This window comes from Morchella importuna, assembly GCF_003444635.1.
Source record: "Morchella importuna strain M04M26 chromosome Unknown Morimp01GS002, whole genome shotgun sequence".
Classification (NCBI taxonomy): Eukaryota; Fungi; Ascomycota; class Pezizomycetes; order Pezizales; family Morchellaceae; genus Morchella; species Morchella importuna.
In genome coordinates, this window is record NW_025763399.1 from 350,101 (window position 1) to 369,272 (window position 19,172).

Sequence of the window (19,172 nt, forward strand, 5' to 3'; positions counted from 1 at the left end):
TCTTTTCATCTCTTCAATACTTCAAGGACCAAATTCCTCAGTGATATTTGAAGATTTAGGCTCTCTATATAGTAACATCCCACCCACTCAACCCACGATGGAAGATATCTCTCACACTCCCCCACCTGACCGCGGTGTCACTCCTCCCCCCTCCGTAGGCTTCAGTAACCCTCGCGAACTTGCCTTCTACTGCATTGGCACCCTTCTCGACCTCTGCACGCAGTACCGCCGTACTCTCGACCGCGTCGAATCCACCCGCCTCCTCAACAACGCAAAAGCCTCTCGCCATTTAGGTGTTGCCCTCGACCCAGCATTTCACGTCCCCTCAGGGAAAACGCTCAAGTGGCTGACCGCTGCGCAGCTACGCCTCTGGAACGCCACAAAGGCAATGCTCCTCTCTTGCACATACCGCGAGCGTCCTGAGCGCAGCTTTGCGCATGCCCTCGGCCGCTCAGAGGCCGTCCAGAAGCGCCTAAGGAAGCTGATACTCGGTGATGTGATACGTGAGGGGGATGCGCTATGGCAGTTTGATGGCACGGAATTGTCCCTGGCGGAGGCACTTGAGCCGTTTAAGGACCTCGAGCCGGGCAGTGTTCGGTGGATTGAGGGTGCGGCGATGAGGCAGGTCAAGGATGAGTATGCCCACAAGGCGAAGGCGATGAAGAAGGCATTCTATAAGGAGAGGAGGGAGCATCTGGCGACGAAGAGGAAGATGTTGACGAACGAGATTGAGGGGCTGAGTAAACTCGCCGAGGCGTATAGGGAGGTTGCGAGGCTGAAGGAGAAGTACGAGTTTGGTTTTAACCCCGAGGATGACTATCTGCAGCGGCAGCAGATAGCTGATGCTTTGCACCAGAAGCAGATCCATGAGGCTGAGCTGCCGCAGACAGATAGTGAGGCGGCGGTGAGTGGATCCTTCCGTACGAGAAGGAGCATAGGAGCTTATTTCTATATAGGTATCGGAAGATGGAAAGCCCGAGCCAACCGCAGACGAACCCAGTTTAGGCCGATCTCTATCCAGAAGCAAGAGAAAACGCGAGCAAAACAGTTCAGGGTCAGAGACAGGCACTCTTGCCAGCGCCCTCAGGGGTGCGTCGGTTGGCCCGGATGCAGAGAAATGATAATCTTCACCGAGAGTGAACATATTATGCGGGTCTGAGCGGTGCAAAGTAGGCGGAGAGACTTGGTCCAGCTACCTGCGATGTATTTGATCCCTTGATACTTTTTCATCGTGGCGCATTTTATCCTGCTAGGTTTGAGTGATAGAAAAAGAACGAAGTTCGATTCTAGGTTCAGACAAGGAAAGTAGGATAGGGCAGGGAAAAATCGTTTCCAGTGAGCTATTTGAAGCTCGATGTGTTATTAAAGATATTATTCAAGTGCGTCAAGGTCTATCTGCTTACGGATCAATGTGTGATCACAGCAAATATCAGGTCGTGAATCTGATAGAATGTGAAATGCATAACGCTGCTGCGTCGTTCCTTATAGCTACACACGCAACACAACAGGAAAGAAACTGTATGGGGTGTATCTTCCCTCCTGTCTCGAAATTATTGCAGCCCACGAACCCGGCGGATTCTACGTGATAGGCACATTTTTCCGAGATTACGAACCAACATCTTCCGCTAGAAAAGTCCCTGAATAATAGGCAATGAAAAATATGCCCATACAAAACTAGCTTCGCCGGGGGTGTGTACGTTGTCCTCGTGGTGCGCAGGGTAACCGCCGCCACGGGGACCAACAACCGACGGCTGCCGGCCATTGACAGAAGCAAAAATAAAGTAGAAAAGGTTTTTTCAATCTAGGTTATAGGGGAAGAATTACGCGCATGTCCTGCGCTTTTTCTTTTTCAGCTCAGATGCTACTCTGTCTTCTTAGCGCTGCCCGAGGTAAAAAGCTACGGACATGGTAGAGCCCTAACCCTGATACGTAGTTCGAGCAATGTGGAAGAAGATATTCGGTCTCCTACCTACAAAATAATTTTGTTTGTTTTATTTCTCCTCTAGGAAGATGCTTGAGCAAAAAAAATCAATGGCCTCCCTCCCAATTCTTAACACAAACTAGCAGAAGGCGGAAGAGGCGTCGGTTCCATTCAATGAATGTGTGTCAGGGTTAGGGTTAGGACTTACCCATATCTAACCTCCTACCGCAGCGCACAACGACAAACACCAACAACATCCTCCTATCCTCCAAATCTCTTTACTCTACTATGAACCACGAAATACCACCAACAACGAACAACCACCAACCATCAACGACCTCCCAGCACCTCTCCGCGATAGATCCTCCCGTCCTTACGGAAAAGAAGATGCCTCCATCCGTTGTCCGGTGTAGTAACCCGAGCAATTGTTCGAGGGGCTATTATCTAGCCCATTCAACGATCACCGAGTGGTTACTAGACCGCTCAAGGGGGTGGGGACACGCGCCTCATCCGTTATCCCTTCTCGTCAGGAGCCATACCGGTGTTTTCTATGCGCGTCGCGTAATGGGCTTGACCAGAGGGCTCAAGGGAGTGAGTGAGTGCACTTGGCATTTCGTTGGTATGTCTAGTCACCCCAAGGCATAGGGCAGGACATAAAAAGCCCTGCATTCCCTGGCTCTTTGGTGACTAGATGTATTCAGGGAGTTGTCACTTTGTGAGTATCATTTGGCTGTGGGGTTGGATTGTTGCCTTCAGCTTGTGTATCTGATCAACGTCCACGAGGGTGAGAGACAATCATGTCCTCATTGTCTGGAGAATTTACCAGATACTTTAAGGGAGTGGTGTTTTTGGCAGTGGCAGTGGGAGTGGGAATACATACAGCCTTTCCGTTGCTTTTTCTGGTACGGCATGTGCGGCGGCAAGTGTTAGCTGTCTGAATATGTCATACCGGGTAAAGTAAGGGAGTAGGTCTTTTACAAAGGTATGGTGTCCCTTTCAAACGTATCTACGAGTAGCATACAGCCTTCCGTTGGTATATCTGTTAATTGTTTTTCTACATTCGGAGCTTGCTTCCGCTGTGTTTAAAGCCGTTACCAGACGTATTAAGGGAGTGGCATGTGGGGAGTACATGGTCTCTATGAGTGGGAGTTTCGCTTTCCTTTCGGTTCTTCTCCCTGGTCTGGGAATGCTCCGCGACGAGATTGTTAACAGCGTCACCCCCGACCAGATGGACTAAGGGAGTAGGATTTGTCTAGGCTTTGAATATGGTTCTACTTCGTCCGTTGGTGTCACTGATGTTTCCATACTTCGGTTGAAAGCATTCTGCTGAAGTTAGGAAAGACCAGATCCATCAAGGGAGTGCACTGTAGCTCTAACGCCTATGATTGGGACATCGCCTGCCGTTGGTACGTCTGGTAATGGTCTTACTGCAGGTTGGCCTTGTGTCTGCTTCGTTTGAGGCTATTACCAGATATATTAAGGGAGTTGGCGTTGTCCAGGCTACGAGATATGTGTTGGGGACACTCAGTCGTTGGTATATTTGGTCAACCTCCTTAATGTTGGGTGTGTCTCTGCTACACTTAAAAACTATCACATGATACATTATGGGTGTGGCCTGTTTCCAATATCTACGACTGGCAATAGATCTTTCCGTTGGGCTGTTTGGTTATGACATGGGAGTTACTGAGAAGTTCACACCGACTCTACATGCTCATTACCAGTGGACTAAGGGAGTAGAATGTCATTAGGATGCGATGCTGTGGAACACTGGGAAGACTCTCCCCGTTAGTGTCTGGTGCTCTTCTCCAGCACAGGGAGCTGCTACTGGGTACTAGGGTCAGAGGGTGGCCAGGTGTAACGAAGGAGTGGATTTTAGCCTCGGGGAGAGAGAAGAGGAGCTGTAACAGCAGATGGTGGGTATAGAAACCAATAGACATGTGATATTGCTGTTGGCCTGTGGCCGACGAATGCGTTGGAGACTTTCAGAACGTATGGTATATTGTCTGAAGGTCTCTCCAATTAATCCCAATGTTCCCAATGTAATCCATGGGAGTCAAGCTGTCCGTTTGAGAAGTCTAGGAATGTTTTGAGAGGTAAGCCTAAGTTCCCACCAGTGAGATCTGTGACCTCCAAAAGGCTTGTAAGTACCGGCTGTCTCTACCTAGAACATTGCTACATGTAGCTACATAGTTTCAGTGAGTATTGTTCTATATCGCCCAATGTAAACCACAAAGAACCCACGAGTAATGAGGAAACGTTAAACCTTAGCCCACGAGAAAGGTTTTACAGCACTGTGGTCAACGATTGATCCTCCCGTAAGTGTCACTTTTTAGCAGAGCTTGAGTCAGGCAGGGCCTTTGTATCATACGTCTAGGCTCTAGAAAAGCCTGCAACACCAACTTAGATGTTAAGAACATGGACACTAGGGAATACGAGTGTCACAGAAAACCGCTCTCTTTCTTCACAAAGGTCTCGATTACAATAGATTCTCTTAAGAAATATAAAACCTAGGTTGCGCTTATATATGACAAGGTTTACTTGCCCTTCATGGCATAAAAGGTTGAGTAACATCCTCAGAGGAAAATAACCTCTTCGCCAGCTCCTAACGATCCAACAAACTCTGGCTACTTAGTCAGACCAGCACCAGAAACAGAAAAAACCTCAAAACACTGTCTAGCCGTTTCCGGCAGTGTTCCAAATAGCTGGCGAAGACTTTTCACCACTGTGCCAAGACGAAAAAAATCTTCACCCAACAAACCCTCCTTATCCAACCCTATCGGCGAAAACGCAGAACTCCAATCTTGGCATTCGCTGGAATCCACAAGTATATGAAGACCTGATTCCCCCCAACTCTGAAGCCTTTCTCCTCAAGCTACACAACTGCACCGCATCCTCCCCCTGTCTAAAGCCAGGGGGGTTTGCACACCACGACCTGTCTCTCCCTGGAGGGGGGGACAGCGTGGCTAAGCCCTCTCTGGCTCCCGCTCTGGCATAACGCCATAGGGACCAGAGGGGGCTTAGTTGCGTTAGGTCACTTTCGCGGTCTCTTTCTTCCCTTTCTTCCCCTATATTCTTTGTTTCATGCCTCTTCTGGTCTCTGGGCCTTACCTGGGGATCAGGAGGGGCCTGAGTTGCGTTAGAATGCCTCTTCCCTACCCTCTCTGTTCCGCTGCAGTCTTCTGGCTTTTTGTTGGGGGCGTTTGGGTCTCACTCCACTTCTGGGCGTAGTCCGAGGGGTTGGGTGAGATAATTCGCCCCCTTCCAGTTCAACCTCTGCAGCATTTATGAGTTTTGTTTCCTGTCTGCATAGGTGAAACACGCATGTCCCCCTCAATCTCTGTGTCCTTTTCGAGGAGCTGAGTGCGATCGTTCCTGTCCCTATAGCACTGTAATACTCCTGCGAAGATAGAAATGACATTCTGTAGTTAATATTAGTTTTTATTCTTCTTATAGAGTAGCAATGATGACTCTTACTACGTGTAAAGTCCTTCACTATCACAGATCTGGTGGGGGAGAGCGAGACGTAGATTTTATTTTCGCTGTGATAGAGCTTCCGCATTGCCCGGAACCTTTTCTCTCGCTGATGAAACGGTACTTCCGAACTCGACCACTATACAAAATGTAAGGAACTCCCCCCTACTGAGGATCACTCTCAAACGTTGAGTAGGCTCCCGGTTAGAGGAGTGGCGGAAAACAAGGCCGAGGAGCAGTGTGCATATTCCGTGACACAATGCCGTACCAAATCCGAGTGCTAATCCAAGACTACGTATTACCCAATAACCTCATAGGAAGTCTAACCAAGATGTATGTAATACGAGCGCAAGGCCTTTGAAGAAGAGCGTGATTTTAAGCTTGGTGTCGTGCCGTCTCGCTGAGATGAGACTCCTACACTAGATTCTTGAGAGCTATGGGGATGGGAGATGTTGCCGTTGCATTGGGCTGCTACTGTCGTAGGGCGTTTTGTAGACCTATACATACCCTGTCCCATACTTCATTACTGGGGCGAGCAGCTTGCGGCTCGCCCAGGGATATGCGTGAGACTAAGTCCGTTGTGTGGCGAGTCTTGTTAAGTCCTTCAAATTACAAACGCGCTGAATCGGAGTACTCCAGTATCGTTCATATTTCCTCACTGGAGCTGCTGAGGTCATTGCCCTCATTAGAGGTTATGATAATCTCCACTATAATTGAGATCACAGCTCATTCGGCACCTCCGGCGGGGTTTATGGGGAGCGAGGAGGCTAGAAAGTCGCTTTAGAACCTGTTCCACACGTGTCATTCTTGTTAACTTCGTAATATACGTGTGGTGATCTTGTGACTCTATGCCATAACTTATATGTAAAACATGCGCTACAACCTCCCCCGCGATCGGGCCTCACTCTCATCATCCCAGGTCTGATATTTTGCTAGCATTGCGCCGCGCGCTGGCGTTAGAAACAATGCATCCAGATGCATCATTTCTTGTACATTCACTACTCCTTCGGGACTCTATGCTTCAGGACTCAATGCTCTTTTCGTATTTTGCAACATTCTGGCAGGACACCATCCATATGGCGTCTCCTGCTATTCCAGACTTCGCGCAGATCCCAGGATTATTCTCTCATCCCCCACCAGTACAGCATAGAATACCAACTCTTCCGGTGTGTGTTAAATTCCACAGTCATTAGTCTATCTAAATTGAGATTGACCTATCACTCAATTCATCTGTGTTTAGGACGGGCCTCCCGTTCCTAAAGGATCACCATTTAGGTTAAAAAGACTACGAGTCAAGTCTGAATCGCCCGAAGAGACGGTTGATTCTTCAGAATCACCCAGATTCAAATCCGAAATGCCTGAACCGGCCATCGACACAAGCGTATCGCCACTCGCGGTAAAAAGACCACGTCTCCGCTTCAAAACGCCCGAAGGAACCGTCGATCCCAACAAGAAGACGTCACATACGAGATCTGTCCATCTCAGGGTCAGATTCATTCTCGAGTATGGTAACGACAGCCTTGATGGTCTATCAAATACAGTGGCGCAGTATGAGCTTTGCAACTGGGAGCCAGATACGAAAAGAGTAGAGGCAATAAAGCATATCTATCACCAGTGGAAAAAGAGCTTCTTGGATCTCAAAGTTGTGAGACAGCATCTGAGGCCCGAGGAGCGCCGCTACCGGGAGCTCAAGCGTCTGGTGGAGAGGTTTGAAGAGATGGGATGGTATATTATAAGAATACGGGCTGAAAATCTGAGATTGTCCAGGCATCAAATGGGCGAGCTAGTTTTGGCAAAGTTTGCTTGGTCGCATCGCAGGGCGGCCGAGCTCTCTTTCAGGGGCTACTGAAGCTGGCAAGGCGAAAATGCAATGGCATCCCACATGTGGAGGGGGATTAGTGGTTCCCTTATACTTTCGTCTTCTGGCCTATCGTTATCTAGGTATGCACAATGTACGATGGTTCATGTTTGAAGGTTGCGGTCCTGTGAATGGAGTACTATTTTATTTCTGCTTAGGCCTTTTCCTATAGCTGTCTATCAATTGCGTTTTTAACAGCCCTGATCTTCACTTCAACGTTGGAGGGGAGTTTTATAAGTTACTTTTACTTGACTGTCATATTGCTATTCAAGAATGTACTTGGTATAACCACTATCTAACGTCCATAACCTAACGTACCCCCTATGAAATGAGATTTCCCTATACTAGTATCACCGGCTCATCTACCAATCAATCCCCATTCAAAATCAGAAATTGCTTCGTCGACCGTAGATATATCCCCCGGTTGAACCAATCCGCCCGCGATCTGAAACATTTACGTACAGATTGACGTTACTATCCTGTTAATCCTAGGGAATCTAGGTGGGTTCCTCTCACCGGCCTTGACGGAGGAGGGCAGCTGAGGAGAGAATGAAGTATTTGAGATTGTACCCCACAGAAGGAAGATGAAAAAGCACTGGGCTTATCGACCCTTTTCCAGCCCACACAGCAGCGCTATTTATCAGGATGGTGTTCCTAATCAACTCTCTAGAATCCTTGCGCTGAGGCAACACGTTGACTCCTCCCTGAATGACCCCCAGATTGCATTTCACCGGTGATGCTTCGCGGGTTACTCTGCATCCATCCTGACTTCTTTAAGGGACTGGGAACTTTCAAGTCCATTTCATCGAGGAGAAAATCAGACAATCCATGGAGTCTCCTAGGTAAACTAGTTCACTTGAGAAACGTTCCAGGTAGGGTAGGACAACCACGTTTCAAAATAGCCGAATATTCAAATTGTCCAAATTTTCAACATCCTCCTCACCTCCACCTCTAGAAGTACAAATACCACCATGCCCCACCCAAACCACTTCACAAAAGCATACAAAATATCTAACAATGTCGACCCCACCCCCCAACCACAACGCTCACATCCTCTCCCACCTCCAGCTCCTCATCAGCCTCCACAACCAAGCCCTAGACCGTGTCCGTGGCGGCCTGGATATGCTCCTTTCGCTACTAACCAGATACTCCTATATTGATGTGCTGGCAGAGGCAGAAAATGAGCTAACGATGCAACATGGTCAACTAGTACTTATGCGACTGCATGAGTTTCGCAATAGCGATGGCGAGATTGTGGAGCTGAGGGAGTACTTGGAAGAGGCCCATATGGATTGTAGGTACTTGGCGGATTTTTACGAGGATCTGAAGAGGTATGTTGAGAGGTGTGAGGAGGCGGTGGTTTTGGAGAAGTTGGGGGTGCGGGGGTTGTGGTAGAAGGATGCTGTTTTGTGCGCGACAAATTGGAGCTAAAGAGACGAGGATAAAGAAATAACTCACTGAAAGAGGAAAGCAATTAAAATTTGACCAAAGAAGTTATCAATCTAGTTTTATGAGTCCAAATCTCATATCATTAGTCAAGTGAGATGAGCTTCCCACGTCAGCTGAAGGTTAGATATGAATGATGCGTGCTTCTTCCTTGATTGTGCGTATTTGGCCGATACTGCAACAGGCCTGCCCCAACTCAAGGATGACTCTCTTTCTAGCACCGTACAATCAATGTCATCAGACCTCTTAAACTCGAATACCCATAATAACAATCCCTTATACACCTTCCAGACCGGAAGTGGTCAACCTCTCTAACCCCCCTAAGGAGGGCGGATAGAGAGGTGAACCACTAGAAGCCTCGAACATCAACTGAACAGATTATGGAACCAGTACTCCTGTACCCTTCTCTCTGCGTCGGATGTGAGTAGGAGGCAATACTCCTCTGGCAAAAATGAATCACCAGATGGCTACAAGTTCCAATATCAATCGCATGGCGGTAGCTAGTAAGACCGTTGCTGAGCAGTGAGCGTAGTCGAGAAGCTCCGGTTATCCAAAGGTCCAGCTGATGCTAACATGTCTTCCCTTGAGTAGGCATGGCTGCAGTTCTGAAGAGCAGTCGTAGAATACTGCCGACAGAGCAAGGGAGTACTATACTATAGAACAAAGTCAGTGCGAGCAGGTAGTGTTCGGGGGACTGCGGACAATTAAGATACAGGTAGCTTGAAGGAATACTACCGCTTTGGTTCCCGTCATTTCATGCCGCCTTGCCCGCTAGGATAGCGTCCTCTGTATTATCTTCGACGCCGATCAGGAGAATGAATATAGTATATGGTGTAATAAAGTAGCGTGACCGCGCGATAAACGGTCAACCTCGTCGCTGCCACCGAGGAGGCCAACAAGAAGAGTAGTAAACAAAACACCTGCGACAAGGTTTGTTTCGCACCCGTGAATGACCATCCAAGACTTCTGAACATACACCTGTCGCATCTGACCTGGTGAGAGCATAGCTGGTATCAGGAGGCTGGGAATGAGATGCCCGTCAGAAAAGATAGTGAAGTGAAAAAAATAAGTTTTCTTGTTGATGTGTCTGCAGTCAGCGCTGGTCGCTCCTTCCCTTTTTTCGCGGGGTGCATGACAGCTTACCCCTGCATCGCCAAGCTTTGTGGGGATGCACGGACCAAGGGACATGCCAACGTTGTTCAGGCACCAGCAGAGCCTCAACGCTGACGGCAACCACCACAACCATTTATCTCGTGAGAACTGCATCGCAAGGGTAAAATAGTACAGTCTGGAGGGCGCCGTTCAATCCCAATCGCCAGGAGCAGATTGCAAAACTGCCGATCCTTGCTTCATTCCTCGCTAAAAACAAGCTCACCAGCATACTTTAAGCATACGCGCCGGCGCCACCCCCCTTCCCTGCATTCTCGGCTAGAACGCGCCCCTTATCCCCATCGCGATCGCGCCATCAGAGCTCCAAGCTTCAAGACAAACATTGAAGCCCGAGGACACAAAAACCAAACCAAACAAACAATGCACATCCTACCCACCCCCGACACCAAGTCGGAAATCGACCAACCGCCTTCTGAACAGGAAAGCATAAAGCGGCGATCCGCGGGCGTGTTCGCAGGCTTCGCGCTCTTCCCTGCCTGGTTTCGGCAGCACCTCCCGCTAGATAAGGATCGCACGTATTTTGGGCTGCGCCGGAATGTCTTCCTTCTTGTTCTGCTGGGTGCGGCGCTGGCGCTGCTTGCGTTGATTCTGGGGCTGGCAATTGGCTTGACTGCCGGGAGACATGGAAAGTAGGCTCCTCCGTCCTTCCTCGTACCTCAACTGCGCGCTGACGTCGGCGAAGATCGAAATCCTATATCCCCAATCCTTCCAACAAAGCTCTTAATACCGGCGAGGCAACCTATTACGCACCCGGTCTCGGCGCCTGCGGCATAACCTCCACCGACACCGAAGCAATCGTCGCCGTCTCTCATGTCGTGTTCGATGCCGTCCAGGTCGGCTCCAATCCTAACGCGAACCCTCTCTGCGGTACGAAGGTCTGGGCTACGAGAGTAAGGGAGGAGACTGGAAAGAATGTGTCGGTGGTCGCCACCGTCGTCGATAGATGCACTGGATGCAAGCCGGGGGACCTAGATTTTAGCCTGGGGCTATTTGAGCAGCTGGCGGCGAAGGAACTAGGGAGAGTTATGATTAGTTGGTCGTGGCTTTGATTGAGCTATTGACCGGGTATTGCGAGGGATAGGGAACCTGCTGCCGGCCGCCCCCTCCCCGGAGAAGCATCTTTTTCACTATCATGTTTAGTATATTCTTGGCCCTAGCGGCTGTAAGTTAGTAATGACACCCATTTTTTCAGAGTTCTCATTTTTCGGTAGTCACGATTACTCTTTGAAAGATGTAGTCACTCTCGATGTCGTGTTTAGTATCGGTCTTGTTCAGCTATGGGAGTAAGATCAAAGGTGGAGAGAATGGGAATAAAGGAGCATTCCATGTGTGCCATAATAGCTGTAGAAGAATCGGAGCATCATTTGATGATGCGAATGATCCTATTTGTAGCTATGTATATGTTTAATCGGGAAGACGAAAATACCTAGGAAAGAAGACAGGGTTTTCAAAAACGGAAGAGAAAGGTCTTCTAGGATATGGTATTGTTCCAGTAAAGCTAGAGATTCAGTTAATCGGGGGAGATGAGTCAGTTGACCGGTCAAATCAGGAATATTCTCCGATTAAACTGGATTACCACGGATTGACTGTCTTCCTTGGTTTGACGGTCAACCGGGGAATATCGCCACATCGTCTAACATATCCCTGGATTGACTGAAATGGTTTTCGACTTTTGATTGCTGGAGTGCGGGTAATGCAGTGGCCTCACTTTTAAAGCGTCTATCCTATGTGTCAGCTTTAAGGGATATTTATACAAAGCCTCAGTGGCCACAGCTCACCCCTACCAACCAACACCAAACTACCTGTAGGCGCCGCCTCCCCCCCCCCCCTCTATCTCGGCCCTGTTTTTCACTTTACTTCAGCCTTCCCTTTTTCCTCGTGTTTGTTTCTTTCTCTATTCCTTTGACCTGACGAATAAGCCTAACGACATGCGAACCCCGCAACCACCCACCCCCCCCCCCCCCTTAACGAACAGCTAAAGTGCATTCTATCATCGTCGGAATACTCTCCTTCATCGATTGTAGATATAAGCTAACTTTCCTCTTCAATAATCCTCGCTGACAATTATCTTTACTAGACAAGCATATTATTCCTTTGCACCCGCTGGTTGACCCCTCACTCCGTACTCCATAACCGTTTAGGACACGATGATGGTATAGTTGCTTGCGGCAATAAATCACCCCCCCTAAACGGATGTGGAGTAGGGCTCTGTATGGGCTACCAAGGCACTCCATTTAGATACTTTCTTTTTATTATTCGGACACTTCTGTGCACCCCACTACACCCACGGTGCGAGAAATGCTCGCCTCCACTGGCAGGTCCAACCGTGCTCCATAAACCGCTTCTCTTGTAGGTATTCTTAGCATTTTGCGGCGATACATCACTGAAAGAAACGGATATGGAGAAGGGGTTGGACTATGCGGAAACTGTATGAGCACATATAATGATATTTTTCTACTTACTTAGTCCCGCGCTAGTCCCGCGCTCTCGAGCTGTATTCCCGCATGGGAATGTTGCCTCTTTGCCTATGTGTTTCTTGCATCGTTCAAATACATGTGGAGTGAGATGTTATGGATTTATAAGTCAGTGATCCAAGTATGAGTTCAGCTAATTAGGTTCATGTGCCATGGACAGAGAGATCACTCTGTTTGTTTGAACACATTTCCGTGCAATATTACATGGCACGGAGTAGACAATAAAGATTTCGGACACACAATGAGCCCCTAGAGCATATAGAGTACGTAAAAAGGAAATAATAGAGAAGAAGAAGAAGAGAAACTCAAGAGTTTCAACGTAGGGAAAGGGGTAGGGTAGCTCGTACTCCTTTTTAACCAATCATAGCCCTTCGACCGGCCCTCTGGGCGATATCATAGCTGTTGGGTTACAGCGGTAGATTATCTGGTGCTTTTTAATTGTTTTAGGACTTATATGTATGTTTAAGCTTGAGGTTAAGGGGCATAGGTCTCCAAGTGTACTATCGGCGTTGAAAACCCACAAACTGAACCAACCGAGCAGAAGACAGATCCAATCTGAACCGTTCTGTTTAATGATTTTGTGCAGTTTGGTTTAAATAGAAAACCCAAGAACCATCAGAAATACTGAGATCGTTCACCGTCACTCTTGTACCTTCCAGCGTTCAACGTAGGTGAGAACACGTTTTTCCTGCGTGATAAAAGGCCTTAAGGGGCAATAAAAACAAACTCTGCGAGAAGCTACCTGACGAACTGAATGGGCATGGATCCAGAGAGCAATGAACAACTGATGCTTCAGTTGATACCGGAGGACAGGTTCACCGAAGGTGGTGAGTGAAGGTTAAAGGGTAAGAGATGGATGAGGGAGCCCATACGACTCATTTTCATTGCTGCATTAAGTTTTTCGACGCGAGAGGATCTGCGTCAATTTTCACTTCGGCGTGCGGCTGGACAGCCAGAGTGTTCACCTCGAGCATGCTCCCGTTGATATCTCGTTGATCACACTAGGAATAAGAAGGAGAAGTGTGTTTAATTGTGAATTAAAGATGCTGAGTTTATTGTTACTATTTCTGAAAATTACAAACTCCAATGGACCTCAGACAAGGCCCACACTTGTCAGTATAGAGAGGATTACTAGGATGCCTTCTAAGCACCCTACAATACCGACCTTTATCAATACAGCTCGTGCAACGATCCCCCCCCTTCCATCACTGAAACCTTAGCTCGTTGACCCTGAACGCTCATTAACCCTTCCACACATCTCGTTGTATCTAGTTGTAGGTCACTCCGGTCTTCCTCAGTGCGTCGTCAATGCTGCTGAAATCTCCTATGAACATATGCCTGTTCTTAAAGAGCATCAGCTCCGTCCTGCGCGCATTAACCTCTTCAGGAGTTGGCCATTTGTAGGTGGTTTGTGGCCGAAACGCCTTATTGCCGCCCTGACCATTCTATTTCTTACCCTCCTGGTCTGTTTTCATCACCTTCCCCTCTGTTTCCTCCGCCTCAAAGACATCATAGTTGCGCTTCCGACCGTGTGATGAAATCCCAATTTCCTTATCCTGGGTACTGGTAACCACTCCGTCAGCGATCTTTGTCTTCGCGTCGGCAATCTTCGCACTGGTGGCCTCCAGAGTGGCCGCCTGTGTAGTAGCCAACTCCATGTTGCCGGCCTTGGTATTAATTTCTGTAGAAATAGTACCAAAGAAGAACGCCATGTCTTGAGCAGTTGGTGTGCCGCCTGTCATAGCACGGTAGGAGGTCACTGTCTGGTCACGGATGAAACGGAAGCGCTCGGCAGGGTCGGTGGGAATTTTGAAGACATGGCCATCGGTACTGAGCTCATTGTGGAGAGACATTTTTTGGGTGTTTGTGGAGGTATTATGATGGCAGAGTGGGTGGTGGAAGGAGCGGTTGTTAGAGACATGTGCAGGTTCACCACGGAAGCCCTAACCCTAGCAGCGCCACTCTAATGTGTTTTCCAACATCCTGCAACTGGTTTCTCACTGTAAAATGTCCAGTGTCGTTTTTTCCCACCAAGGAACACTGTGCTGTGATGTTCGGAAACATTACATAATCTTCCCGGAGTTGTGGTTAGTGCCGATAGAATGGTGAGACAAATCAAAGAAACACCCGATTGGCCTGGACCTCAAGCACGAAACCACAAAGTTGCTGTATGATTTGGCGCATTAGGAGCATTGGTTAGAGGTACGCTGCCGTGTGAGAAAAATCATCTGGAGCGAGAAGACCACTGTACTGGCGATACCCGTCTCTCCCGTCCCTAAGCTCATGGCGCGAAATGTCAAAGGCTAACGGCCTATTGGGTGGTCGGCAGAAACACGGGCGCTCTCGCCTCGAGCGAGGTACAACTTCATTCTTGTTAATAACGATGGCAGATACTTGGGTGGAATTAAAAATATTTACACTGTCTTGTAGTCTATTCCTAACAGTAGCTAAAAAGAACAAAAGGTACTGCAGATATGGCCAGACCCATATCTACTACCCCCACCCCTGGTTTCGAACCCCAGACCTTTCGGTCCCCTCTGTAATCGAGTTGGGCGCAATCGCACGGTGTTTTCCGGACGAGTGTTACCAATTAGGCCACTCACCCATGTGTACTGTTGGACTGAAATCTTATTTGCACGCCAACAGTACTCAGAGACACTAGCCAGCTTGGGTTAGCACGTAACCGGAAGACAGACTCCACAAACGAATTGAACGTATTTGGAGGGACTCAGTCCTGAGTGTTTTCTCGCAACGTAGGATGTCTTCCACGGCGCTTTTTTGAAGAGTGAGGTTTCACCGATCACCTTCATTGTCCTTAGGAGAGAAAACTACCAGGAGCTAGGGGTATGTATCTATTGCTATCATAATTATAAATACTTCGTCTATTTTGAGCATTTTTCCGCCGCTCAGTGCCATCTAAATTTACACACTGGCTCAAATCAGTAATATGAGTCCAGCTCAGAGTTTATAACGCGGGAAAATTAATCCGATGAATCTGCCTTTACTATGTTAAGGAATGAAGAAGAATGTGGGTACCGTGCCTCTTGGTGTTGTAGCCTTGATAGAGGACCTGCAGAGAGGTATTAAGGAGTTTTCACAGCATGATTTGGGCCTTGTTCGACGTTTTGATCTTGGTTCTGTTTCTCCAACTCTGCAGTCTCACTGGCCAACCATATCTGACTATATAAGAATGGCCTGTTTGACTCTCATCAGGATAACACAGTAGGTGTGTCTTCTGGTATAATCTCGTGATGTTTTGGAACTAAAACTATAACCATCTATGTGGAAAAAGCAGGAGTCCTTCGATTAATCCTTTATGGATGAGATTTCTGCAAAGGTTCTTCTAATTGCTGGAAATCACGGCTCCACGGGATAGACCCAGCTCACGCGCAGAAATAGATGTACATGTAGTCTTCTGGGAAGAAATGGAGTCTAAAAAATCTTGGAAATCAGGCAGAAGATCTATCTGAAGAAATGACGACCAGCCTTTGTTGTAAGCTTAATTTTGAAAACAAGTAATGGTATATAGCAAGCTTCTGAAAAAGTCGAAGGATAGCCTTGCCCTCTCAACCATGTTCTAATAACACCGCTTCATTTTTCGGATTTTCTACCTGCAAAAGAAAATAATTGCAAACTCAGACAAAGCAATATGCCACTAGAGCATCCATGCTCCTGGGAGGAGAAAAGACGATCAAACAAGAAATCCCGCTAATCTAACTTGCAATGAGCTGTGACTGGGTAAGACCTTGACCCTAACAAAAAAAAAAAAAAGGAATAAAGAGCGAATAAGATTTAAACCCCATCAATCAACCTAGTAAACCTTAAAAGAAAAAGGACTAATATGGAGAGAAAATACCATATCCCTCCGACCTTCGCTAGCTTCCCTGATATTTATCGACTCCCAGTAGTTGTGTGCGTCTATTACTGGCCATCATGATAAGACTCATGGTCTTCGACCCTGCCTCCGGCGGTGCGCATTCTGTCCAAACCCATCTCCATTTCCCTATACCAGTTCGCGGAAAACGTTAACAAATTATTTAAATTGAATGGATTGTGCGGTATCTACCTTCTAGCCACATCGCCAATTTGATGTGTAGTGACGTGGAAGGACGAGATGTTTGGATTGTTGTTCGGGAGTTCGTTGACATTAATGACAGTCATACTGTGGATGATTCCCTCACGGAGCTGCTGCGGGGTGTATGCGGTCTCTGGTCTGCGCAACGGAGGAGTAAGAGCTCCAGCAAGAAACTGGGGGTTAGACCTCGGCGCATCCCTGATGAGCGGAGGGGCAGGAGGGCGTGAGGGCGGAGTTGTTACAGTAGGACTATCAAACCCTGAACCTCTGGCGGCGTAGGAAGGTTGGGAATAATTAGGATTGGGAACATATCCCCAATCCTCGCCCTGACCCGGGGGATATTGGGAATAATTAGGATTCGGAGCATACCCCCAATCCTGGCCACCGGTGAAGGATTCGATTGAGTGTTGACGACGAATGACGGGAGACTCAACCGGTTCCGGAGCGGGCATCGAGCGCTGAGCTGGTCTCGGGACAGAGATGGGAGAATAAACTGGCCCCATTGTAGCCATAGAGCGTTCAACTGGTCTCGAGATAGTCATGGGAGGGGAAACTGCTCCCATAACAGGCATCGACTGCTGAGTTGGTCTCGGTATAGACATAGGAGGATAAACAGGCGCAAGGGGAGATTCAGGGGCGTTTGCTGCTCTGGGAGTAGACCTAGGAGAGCGAGCTGGTTCGTGCCTCTGCTCCTCACCATCTTCTGCGCTGCATGAGCGACCGAAGCCTGTTTATCTTAGTCGTGGTCTAAATTAGAGTTGTGTGGGTAAGTGAACATACATGAGAACCTGACTGCAGCAAGCTTGCGGGCAATTCCACGGGCTCGACCGGCTTTTCTGGATGCTTCAGAGAGAGCCATTTGGTTTTCACTCTCGGAGTCGTTGTCAGAGAGGGAGGTGGTGCGGTAGGAGTCCGCCGAATTGTCTGAGTCCGTGTCGGGATGACTTCTGTAAGTAGTTGGGATAGCGTTGGGTCCAGTCATGCGTTGGGGATCGATCGCCCTGTTTGGACCTGTTAAACCGTCTGTTGCTGGCATTCCGTCTTCCCAGAAGATGCACACTTGACGTCCACAGTAGTAATGGTTACAGACTCTCCCCCTCTGGGCCTGGTACCGTGCCATCAGCGCATTATGGCGAGCGATCTCCTGTTGCTCTTCATCCAACTCGACGTTATCAACCTGCATTGTTGATGAGGAATTGCTGTTGGGAACTGATGTCTGTTGATGGAAGAAGATGGGATATCGTTGAGCTGTGCATTGCTTAGAGACGAACAAATATACCTAACCCACATTTATTCTTTTTTCCGTAACCCGCTCTACGCTTTTTAACTGACGTCATGTAGTTGTAAGAGGGCAAGCTACTAGTGCATATAAACACATTTCCTTTCTAAATGACTTTATCAAGGTCACAACGCTGTCTTTTTAGGATTTTATATTAAGATTTTACTCACCAAAGAAGACTTATAGAGGCGATATTTATCAGCTATTAAGCCTGAATTTATTGAATCAATTCCATTTACAGAAACTAACTTTGAAGTTGACTATCTCCACTTTCTCAATATAGTCCGGTCACTCCTCAAAGTCCAACCAGTCATAGCCAGAGATGGATTCGGAGTAGAGCTCGTTGACAAAGTCCCTATAGTCACTCCATATCTTCCCACCAAAAGCCTGTTTTTCAACTTCCAGCCTTCTTTCATCATCCTCAGCTCCGGGCCATGTGAGCATTAATTCAGACCAGAGGATATCTAGCCTCGCCATGGTGTCTTTAATCTCGTCAATCATGTGAGTGGTTTCCTCGAGAAGCCGAAACTCAGCTCGGGCTAGAAAAACATATAGCTCTTTCGCTTGGTGTTTTCCTATGTAAAGCTCCTTGACCTTCTTTATCTGCTTACGGCGTAGCTCTAAGCTATGGCCCCGGTCAAGTAGCTTATCGCAGTTATTGCGGAGGAGGGTGATTTCTCTGCGGAGCTGGTAGTCCATGGTTGAGTTTGATATTGAGCTGGGACAATGTGATATATGTGATTGGATGGTATTGATGCGAGATGGAAAGCATTGGAAGCATTGGAAGTCTCGGAGTCTCGGAGACTGTACTTATATACAACGTTGATATATGGAAACTTGAAAATTCAGAAATATATCATTGATTGGAAAACAAATTCTCTTTCAAGATTGAATGTCTTGGATCTCATGTCATGATACAGTATGTATTCCTCCCCAAGACTATTCTTGAAATGCATGTACCCTCCAACTATTGTAAGAATAATGATTTTTAGCGCTACAGATTGGAATAGTTTCAACCCATCAGTTCACGCACCTCAAACCATCCCCCCCCCCCAAAGCAGATGTCAATACCAATCGCCTCTTATAAGATAAAACCTGACCCTGGATCCCTTAGTTCATGATCGCAGATCCTTTTTTTCAAGTAGTGCATAACTACGATGCAGTCTGACAACACTAATGCCTGAAACCGACTTTTATTTGACCACAACGGATGCCATAGTTGATAATTCAGAGGTTATACCCATTTATCTCTGGGTAGAAAAGAAAATATCCTCGACGGACCTTAACGGCAGATATCTAAGATTCCAGCGGGGAAAACTAGCCTCATAAATATATTGTCTTTCAAACTGTTTTGGGTGCCAACGGCGCCTGTGTTAAGTGATATTCTCAAGGTTAACAATCCTTTTGGATTCGTTCTCATCGTGGAGTGCAATAAGAAAGAAGTTTCTATCTTGAATAATTCCTCTTGGTCTTTTCAA

The 19,172-nt window shown here is 47.6% G+C and overlaps 7 protein-coding genes across 7 annotated transcripts; 4 read left to right on the forward strand and 3 right to left on the reverse strand.

The window, feature by feature from the left end:
* Positions 1-97: 97 nt before the first annotated feature.
* Positions 98-1,121, forward strand: LAJ45_00988 (uncharacterized protein; the record flags this gene model as incomplete). Its single annotated transcript, XM_046110587.1, has 2 exons — positions 98-904; positions 957-1,121. The coding sequence occupies 2 exons, from the start codon at positions 98-100 to the stop codon at positions 1,119-1,121; spliced, it is 972 nt and encodes a 323-aa protein (XP_045975765.1).
* A 5,236-nt stretch (positions 1,122-6,357) lies between these two features.
* Positions 6,358-7,241, forward strand: LAJ45_00989 (uncharacterized protein; the record flags this gene model as incomplete). Its single annotated transcript, XM_046110588.1, has 2 exons — positions 6,358-6,558; positions 6,633-7,241. 2 exons carry the CDS (start codon positions 6,358-6,360, stop codon positions 7,239-7,241), a joined length of 810 nt encoding a protein of 269 aa, XP_045975766.1.
* Positions 7,242-8,267: 1,026 nt separating this feature from the next.
* LAJ45_00990 (uncharacterized protein) lies at positions 8,268-8,645 on the forward strand (the record flags this gene model as incomplete). The annotated part of the gene is made up of 1 exon (XM_046110589.1): positions 8,268-8,645. One exon carries the CDS (start codon positions 8,268-8,270, stop codon positions 8,643-8,645), a length of 378 nt encoding a protein of 125 aa, XP_045975767.1.
* Positions 8,646-10,226: 1,581 nt separating this feature from the next.
* LAJ45_00991 (uncharacterized protein) lies at positions 10,227-10,915 on the forward strand (the record flags this gene model as incomplete). The annotated part of the gene is made up of 2 exons (XM_046110590.1): positions 10,227-10,495; positions 10,549-10,915. 2 exons carry the CDS (start codon positions 10,227-10,229, stop codon positions 10,913-10,915), a joined length of 636 nt encoding a protein of 211 aa, XP_045975768.1.
* Positions 10,916-13,785: 2,870 nt separating this feature from the next.
* LAJ45_00992 (uncharacterized protein) lies at positions 13,786-14,193 on the reverse strand (the record flags this gene model as incomplete). The annotated part of the gene is made up of 1 exon (XM_046110591.1): positions 13,786-14,193. The coding sequence occupies one exon, from the start codon at positions 14,191-14,193 to the stop codon at positions 13,786-13,788; it is 408 nt and encodes a 135-aa protein (XP_045975769.1).
* A 2,068-nt stretch (positions 14,194-16,261) lies between these two features.
* LAJ45_00993 (uncharacterized protein) lies at positions 16,262-17,598 on the reverse strand (the record flags this gene model as incomplete). Its single annotated transcript, XM_046110592.1, has 3 exons — positions 16,262-16,343; positions 16,407-17,142; positions 17,196-17,598. The coding sequence occupies 3 exons, from the start codon at positions 17,596-17,598 to the stop codon at positions 16,262-16,264; spliced, it is 1,221 nt and encodes a 406-aa protein (XP_045975770.1).
* A 384-nt stretch (positions 17,599-17,982) lies between these two features.
* On the reverse strand, positions 17,983-18,393 carry LAJ45_00994 (uncharacterized protein; the record flags this gene model as incomplete). Its single annotated transcript, XM_046110593.1, has 1 exon — positions 17,983-18,393. One exon carries the CDS (start codon positions 18,391-18,393, stop codon positions 17,983-17,985), a length of 411 nt encoding a protein of 136 aa, XP_045975771.1.
* Positions 18,394-19,172: the final 779 nt, after the last annotated feature.